The sequence below is a fragment of the Nuphar pumila genome, chromosome 16 (assembly GCF_984573655.1).
Source record: "Nuphar pumila chromosome 16, dmNupPumi1.hap1.1, whole genome shotgun sequence".
Taxonomy (NCBI): domain Eukaryota; kingdom Viridiplantae; phylum Streptophyta; class Magnoliopsida; order Nymphaeales; family Nymphaeaceae; genus Nuphar; species Nuphar pumila.
The window spans coordinates 59,615,240-59,624,122 of record NC_143264.1 but is presented as its reverse complement, the minus strand read 5'-3'; the positions used below and the strand labels follow the sequence as shown (position 1 = coordinate 59,624,122).

General features: G+C 34.9%; 1 protein-coding gene across 1 annotated transcript; it reads right to left on the bottom strand.

Moving 5' to 3' along the window:
• Nucleotides 1-7,021: 7,021 nt before the first annotated feature.
• On the bottom strand, nucleotides 7,022-8,549 carry LOC149813294 (small ribosomal subunit protein eS4-like). Its single transcript, XM_089992192.1, has 4 exons — nucleotides 8,472-8,549; nucleotides 8,196-8,376; nucleotides 7,987-8,084; nucleotides 7,022-7,678 (listed from the first exon to the last, which is right to left on the bottom strand). Exons 1-4 carry the CDS (start codon nucleotides 8,496-8,498, stop codon nucleotides 7,247-7,249), a joined length of 738 nt encoding a protein of 245 aa, XP_089848318.1. The 5' UTR covers nucleotides 8,499-8,549; the 3' UTR covers nucleotides 7,022-7,246.
• Between the last annotated feature and the right edge of the window lie 334 nt (nucleotides 8,550-8,883).

The following is an 8,883-nucleotide window of genomic DNA, read 5'->3' as shown; positions in this document are numbered from 1 at the left end:
GGATTATAAATTTTTGATGTTTAGATGTGTTTTTTAAAGCGCTAAAAATCGACGACCCACAACACTTTGTATTGTAAAGTTTTAAAAGCATTGTGAGTCATATTTTTCACATTTCAAAAAATATGAGTATATGTTGCAAAGTGTTTTTGTAAAATCTATTTCTTACTAAATAAATTATAAATAACAAATATATGAGGTCCGATCGATGAGATGCTCAAGCATTGGAGAGGGGGAGTTGTCTGATCATCGTTGGTTGTAGATTTTGAACCTTGCTTTGGTTGGGTGGTCCCCCTTCCCTATATATATATATATATATATATATATATATATATATATATATATATATATATATATATACACACACACATGCTTCCCCTCCTATATAATTTACTATAAAAAATCAATGTACTGTCCTTGCAAAATGGCATGCTTCTCAAAATACCTTGACAAAATCACCCACACATTCAAAATCTTCGATTCTTGACATTTGTAGAACATTTTTTCCCTTCATATATGCGAACCTGCTAAGGTTCATGAGATATATAGGTACATTGTAGGAAGTTTAAACCTTCGATAAAAAAAGATATCACCTACAAATATAGTACTACTACCTTCACAACTATACCACCTTAAGTAAATACTTCTAAAGGAGCTCCACAAATTTGTGTTGACATTCATAGTCACATGTCGTGAATGTCCTCAATTTTTGCACTCTGATTTGACCTCTGTAAATACAGTGCAAACTTTGCAAAATAATATAACCTTCACAAGAAAACTTGTAAAGCTCCTTTAACTAAATACTCATCACTTACATCCACGAATGCATGTTGACATTCACAAATACATGTGAATGTCATCACTCATGTGTGAACATTCTCGTTATGTTTGCAAGATGATTCACAATCATTTTTTATATATGTTGATCTTCTTACCTCATTTGTGAACTTATCAAACATTAGCACGTTGGACATGAAATTCATAAATTTTCTCAAGACTTTAATGTGAATTTTTTCATTTTTTGTGAATCTTCGTATGAGCATTAAATGCGACAATTGCTTTTTCAAAAGCGTTGGTTTGCATTATGAGGTTATTTTTCTTAAACTAGGGTTTTGTGGTCCCCAATCCATTTTTTCACAATTGTCTTTCTTCAACAAAAATTTTTGGTAACTATTTTCCACAAAATTTTGCAGCGCTATTGGTTGCTCTCCATCATGCGATGACACTTAATCGATGAATTTTTGAACATCTTAGACATTATTGGTGACAAGATACTCTGGTAAACACATCTTTATTGACTAAATCAATTTTTTTTTGAATTTTTTGGCCTGAATCAATTATTTTTTGAAACATTTGTATGAATCAATTATTTTGTGAATAATTGTATGGTTCTCAAGTTATGTTTGCATGTTCATTAGTCTGTTCTATTTTTTTGTTTGTTTAATTCATTTTTCTGTCAGTTTCTATTTTTCATTTTGTTTATTTAATTTAGTAAGATGTTCATTTTCATGTGGTTGTTCATGTGATATGGTAATTAGCTTTAAACTAGGAAAAGTTTGTATTAGTGCATCCACTCCACTTAGGCATTGTTACATTTGTGTATAGTGTTGGCTCTTATATTTTGATTTCTTAGATCATTGGGATAAATGCGGATATGAAAAAGATAGGATTTTAATGTTTAGTCCTCATGTTCATGTTTCATTTAGCACAATGCCCATTTTGTAGGTTTCCATTTTTCTTAGTTGCATTAACTTTATGAAAAGTAGAAAGATAATTAGTTGGGTGCATGGTAAAATTGTTAATTATTACTATTTACCTAATTAATACATTAATTTCATGGAAACTATAAAGATAATTAATTGGGTTCATGAGACTGCTTGTTTACCATTGACATCATTGTCTTTGATAGAATGTGGAAGAGATTTCACATGTCTATGATGTGAATGGAATATGGAGTATTTAATATGATGTTGCATTACCATGCATGCATCTGTCTTGAACAAATGGGTTTGGTTTGGGCCCAAACAACCCACTGAACATTAGCCCATTGGACTAATGAGCCAGGTCATGGCTCACTTTCTAAATTTTTGATGGTCAGATGTATTTTTTAAAGCGCTAAAAATCGACAACCCACAACACTTTGTATTGTAAAGTTTTAAATGCATTGTGAGTCGGATTTTTCACATTTCAAAAAATATGCCTATATGTTGCATAGTGTTTGTGTAAAATCTATTTCTTACTAAATAAATTATAAATAACAAATATATGAGGTCCGATCGATGAGATGCTCAAGCATTGGAGAGGGGGAGTTGTTCGATCATCGTTGGTTGTAGATTTTGAACCTTACTCTGGTTGGGTGGTCCTCCTGATATATATATATATATATATATATATATATATATATATATATATATATATATATATATATATATATATATATATATATATATATATATATATATATATAGAGAGAGAGAGAGAGAGAGAGAGAGAGAGAGAGAGAATCCCGAAAGTGTTCGATGTTATGTCAAGTGAGCGCATGCCCATTTGAATTAAAACCGCCTTTAGCGGTAATCGTTGACCACCACTAAAGCTAATTTTTGGCCAATGAATTAATGGCGATCAAGCATAATTCAATGCTCGTTCGAGGATTGCCCGTTTGATGATACAGATTTTCCTACACACACACAATATATATATATATATATATATATATATATATATATATATATATATATATATATATATATATATATATATATGCTTCCCCTCCTATATAATTTACTAACAAAAAATGATCGTACTGTCCTTGCAAAATGGCATGCTTCCCAAAATACCTACCAAATTGACAAAATCACCCACACATCCAAAATCTCTGATTCTTGACATTTGTAGAACATTTTTTCCTTCGTATATGTGAACCTGCTAAGGTTCATGAGATATATAGGTACACTGTAGGAAGTTTAAACCTTCGATAAAAAAGCTATCACTTGCAAATATTTGTAAATATAGTACAACTACCTTCACAAATATACTACCTTAAGCAAATACTCCTAAAGAAGCTCCACAAATTTGTGTTGACATTCGTAGTCACCTGTTGCGAATGTCTTTGACATTCTCACTCTGATTTGACCTTCACAAATACAGTGCGACCTTTGCAAATATAATATAACCTTCACAAGAAAACTTGTAAAGCTCCTTTAACTAAATACTCATCACTTACATTCTCAAATGCATGTTGACATTCACAAATACATGTGAATGTCGTCACTCATGTGTGAACATTCTCGTTACGTTTGCAAGATGATTCACGAGCATCTTTTATATATGTTGATATTCTTACCTCATTTGTGGACTTATCGAACATTAGCATGTTGGACATGAAATTCACAAATTTTCTCAAGACTTTAATGTGAATTTTTTTATTTTTTGTGAATCCTTGTATGAGCATTAAATGTGACAATTGCTTTTTCAAAAGCGTTGGTTTGCATTATGAGGTTATTTTGCTTAAACTATGGTTTTGTGGTCCCCAATCCATTTTTTCACAATTGTCTTTCCCCAACAAAATTTTTCGGTAACTATTTTTGACAAAATTTTGCAGCGCTATTGCTTGCTCTCTATCATGCGGCGACACTTAATCGCTGAATTTTTGAACATCAAAGACATTATTGGTAACGAGATATTCTGGTAAGCACATCTTGAACGACTAAATCAATTATTTTTTGAAATTTTTGGCATGAATCAGTTATTTTTTGAAACATTTGTATGAATCGATTATTTTGTGAATAATTGCATGGTTCTCAAGTTATGTTTGCATGTTCAATAGTTTATCCTATTTTTTTGCTTGTTTAATTCATTTTCATGTGAGTTTCTATTTCTAGTTTTGTTTCTTTAATTTAGTAAGATGTTCATTTTCATGTGGTTGTGGTAATTAGCTTTAAATTACAGAAAATTTGTATTTAGTGCATCCACTCCACTTAGACATTGTTACATTTGTGTATAGTGTTGGCACTTATATTTTGATTTCTTAGATCATTGGGATAAATGCGGATATAAAAAAATAGGATTTTAATGTTTAGTCCTCATGTTCATGTTTCATTTAGCACAGTGCCCATTTTGTAGGTTTCCATTTTTCTTAGTTGCATTAACTTTATGAAAAGTAGAAAGATAATTAGTTGGGTGCATGGTAAAATTGTTAATTTTTACTATTTACCTAATTACATACATTAATTTTATGAGAACTATAAAGATAATTAATTGGGTTACTGCTTGTTTACCATTGACATCATTGTCTTTGATAGAATGTGGAAGAGATTTAGCATGTCTATGATGTTGCATTACCATGCATGCATCCATCTTGAACAAATGGGTTTGGTTTGGGCCCAAACGACACACTGAACATTAGCCCATTGGGCCAATGAGCCAGGTCATGGCTCACTTTCTAATTCCCAGCCCCCTTTAAGAACTGGGCCTAAACCCGGCCTACTACTAAATGGGACAGGTCGTTTTCAGGCCGGGTCATGCTGAAAGCCCGACGGGCTGAGCTCTAAACTGGCTTGGGCCAGGCCGATCCAATGCCCACCCCTGTGTTGAATGAAAAGGTTCCAAGTACATCAAGGAAGTGCTGCTATGCCTCCTTCACGGGGATGGATGGTTGGTTGTAGTGCTGTTGTATGCATCAGGGCACAGGGAGTAGTGTATAAATCGTCCTCAATTGGGTCCAAGGAATCAACCAGTGATACTTTTTATTCCAAGTCTACACAGATCAGGTTGACCGACACCTCGTCAATCTTGATTCCTTTCAATAGAAAACAACAATTAATGGATTCAATTAATTAAAAGGTTCTACTAAAGAGAATTAATGTCAATGTGTAGTACACATACTGCTTATGTTGTGGATCAATGGATCATTAGCATGGGTTAGTCCAACGAGTTTAGGACCAAATCTAACAACTCTTGGGCTCAACCAAGACCAAGTTTCATTCAGCAAACCTTCTTGTTAATGGCATGCTTACACCAAAGTTTTAAGGGCTGAAAGACTGAAACTTCAGCTGAAATTCCTAGTCTATCATAAGCACCCTTGTCTCGGATCGGATTTTTGGTGGATAACCTGGGTGCACCATGAATCAATTCGGAATCTTTGGCTGCGCTGTTCTTCTGACCAAACAATGACCAAGGATGAGTCTGGCTGAGAGACAATTGAGCCGAGCTGGCTTTAGATCTGATCACAACTGAGTTAGTGTTGCCTTGACTCTGTGTTCTTTCATTAGTCAATCGGCTTATGGACTTACTGAGACAACTCAGCATGATTACCAATGTTCAAGTTTTTGACCTGTTTTACTAAATCTAATGTTGTCTACAACACTATGTAAGTCGAATGGGAAGTGGCCATTCCAACGATACACGGCTGCATAACATAACATGTAAGAACCTGCCCTTGGGAGAAGGACAACAATTTCAACAATATAGGAAGGATAAAATGTGGTAAATAACTAATCTGCCAGATTGTCACATTCTTTGAGAATGAGGACAAAAATTTAATATTTGACTAATAAAACATTCTCTAACAAGTGAAAACAGCGGATTTGCTGACCGCGTCAAGAAATCTTGGATTGAAAACCATTTGCATGCACACAAGGCCATGGACAAAAGGACAAACTTCCCTATGAACAGGCATACGGATTAGATTTCTATTGGGGAAATGACTAGGGGATATTCTCCTTTATCACATAATTAAAATGGCCTAATATATCTTTTGTCTTTTTTGTTTTAACATCATCCAATTATAATTTAGTCTTACTGAAAATCCAGCCTGAGGTATGGGTGAAGATGATGCCAGGACTTAGTCAGTTGCTTTAAGTCAGCCGATGGCGCTGCCTTGTTTGGTTGCATAACCTATTGGTCAAAACTGGATTCTACATTTTTCCTTGCACCATCTAAATGAACCATGACTTCATCCTGAAGTTCCTCAAGCCCGACCTGATTTGCAGTGGATCTAGTTTTGGACCAGGAACAATTAGAGTTAGCCTTGAGCCTGCATCAGATAAGAACTGCTGGATATTCCCAGGCCCGAATGTGAACACAGACCGATACCTGAACATGCTCCCAGCACTGGGTGGGGCTATAATCAGACACATACAACTATTTTCAGTCACACAGCAGCACAGAACCCTGTTCACTGCCGTTGGTTATTGAAATCACTGGTGCTAGCATATACTCACAAGGGATTTCAGCAAACTCCAGACAATTGAAACTTTTCCAGTGATGTTTAGAGGATAGGTAGACTGGAAACTGGTATGACTGAGGGCTCAACCAACCCAGCAGAGCTAATAATCAGAACGTTATTATATTGTGCAGTGGAGCTGGCATTTGAACACTGGCGGTCTGTTTTTGATATTATGCTGCACGAAAGACAATCATCGGCTATCTTCAGACCAACTTTTGAGCTCCATCAGGCCCTCAACTTTTTTCAGGCCTCTCTATCTGATGTCTGCGGCTGACGCTTTTTCTGCCGCACCGCTAGAGTGATTGGAGAGAGAGAGATTAATAAAATGGGTAAGGAAAAACAATTTAATGAAGGTAAAATTGGTAATGTTTAGAACTTACTGATTACCAACAATACTTAGGAGAAAGATAATTACAAATGCATTTAAATATCTGAAGATAAAACTTATGAATTTAAATAAGCAATTTCTCTGAGTAGATTTTGAATTACAAAGAAAAATGGTTACGTTTTTAAATAACCCTTAATGACAAATAACGGCATGGAATAATTGAAATTTTGAGGAATTACATAGCCCAAAAAAAGAAAAGGTAGACCTCATGATCATAATCAGTAGACCTGTTTAAACATTTTTTTCCAATAAACTTTGAAATTTGAAGAAATAAATGATTTTTTTAAGTTTTTTTTAACATCGAAAAACCATCTTTTTTTGTTACTGTAATTTTAGTGGCTCGACAGAAAGAAATGATAACATAACGGACTTCACAATCCTTATACATGTAAGCCTAGAACCAAACAAAATTTCAACAATTCAACAGAAGTTTGCAAGGAATGAAATAGAACCAAAATATTCATGCAACACTCACTACAAAAAATCATCCAAAATTAACAACTTCAACATAGTTAATCCCACACTAAGGGAAAATCCTCAACCACTTTCTTAAAGAGAAATAGAAACTAAAGAAATGTCACAAAACGGCCTTCTTGATTTAATTCAGCATACTTCAATCGCCTGATTCAAAATACTTACGCTGCAGCCACTGCGGACGCATTCCTTTTTCTGGCTTCCTCAATGATTGAGAGCTTGATACCCTTACCTTTGGGCAAGGACACCCAGGGTTTAGTTCCCTTCCCTATGGTGAACACATTACCAAGCCGTGTTGCAAATTCATGTCCTGCAGCATCTTGAACATGGATAATTTCGAAGCTTCCCTTATGCTTTTCACGGTTCTTAATCACCCCGATCCGACCACGATTTCTACCACCGGTCACCATCACAACATTTCCAACATCAAACTTGATAAAGTCAACTATTTTGTTTGTTTCAATATCCAGTTTAATGGTGTCATTAGCTTTGATAAGAGGATCTGGATACCGAATAGTTCGGCCATCATAGGTGTTCAGGTATGGAATACCCTTTTGTCCAAACTGAACTGATCTGACTTTGCAAAGCTTGAACTGCAAGGGCAGAAGAATTGCTTCAGATGGCTAAATAGGCAGAATGAATCTGATATTACATGACACACATATGGCAAATTAACTACATACATATATGGGGAAAGAACAGCTGCCAGACTATAAAATTTCCAGTATTGCCACGAAAACATAAGGTATTCTAGCCCTAGTTCACTAGATAAAATCCAACAAAATGCAACTGGTTCGGCATGTTCTAATGTGTCATATGAAACGATAAAATATCATCAGAAATATATCACAACAGTGGCCAGAAGCAGATGCAATCTTCCGTAGCATAAAGATATAGATACCTTTGCCTCTTCATCTTTTATAGATTGCAAGCGGAAGCGACCCTTCGTATCGTAGAGAAGCCGATAATTCTCATTTACTTTTGGAATGGACACAACATCTGCAAGCAATGCCAGAAAAAGCAAGGTTTTAAACTGCTCGGTTGATGAAAGATAAAAAGTACAACTCCCCATATAATTTTTTAGGAAAAAGCAAAAGTAATAAAACGTACCCATAAATCCACAAGGATACTTTTGATCAGTTCGTACTTTTCCATCTACAGTCACAAGCCGCTGCATCAGGATTGAGACAACATCACGATATGTTAAGGCATATTTTAGTTTGTTTCGTATAATGAGTATCAAAGGTAAGCATTCACGACTCTTGTGTGGCCCAGAAGATGGTTTGGGTGCCTACAAAATACAAACGTGAGTTAATTAGAAGTGAATGTATAGATAAAAAAATATTAGTTAAATAGTTTTCAAAGTGGCAACTGCAGTGTACTTACAAACGCTCCACCCAATTTGTCAAGCATCCAATGTTTGGGAGCATTGAGCCTCTTCAAATGCTTCTTCAACCCTCGTGCCTAAAGTGTAAAACACAGTTTCGATAGTTAAATTTGTTAAGAAAATGGGGAACCCACCGAAAAAAGAGACAATTACACCATTTATACAGCTGGACAAATATAATAAAATAAGTTTGAAGTAATTTCACTTGTACAACAACAAAATCGTGTATGTGGAATTGTCAAGCAAAGCAACTTGCCACCTATGTCAAATGGACATGGACACAAAGGCAGAATCAAACGCACAAGGGATGATAGTTCACTATTTGTAAAAATTAAAACAGGACACACACACACACACACACACACACATATATATATATATATATATATATACACACAAGAAGATGTATTG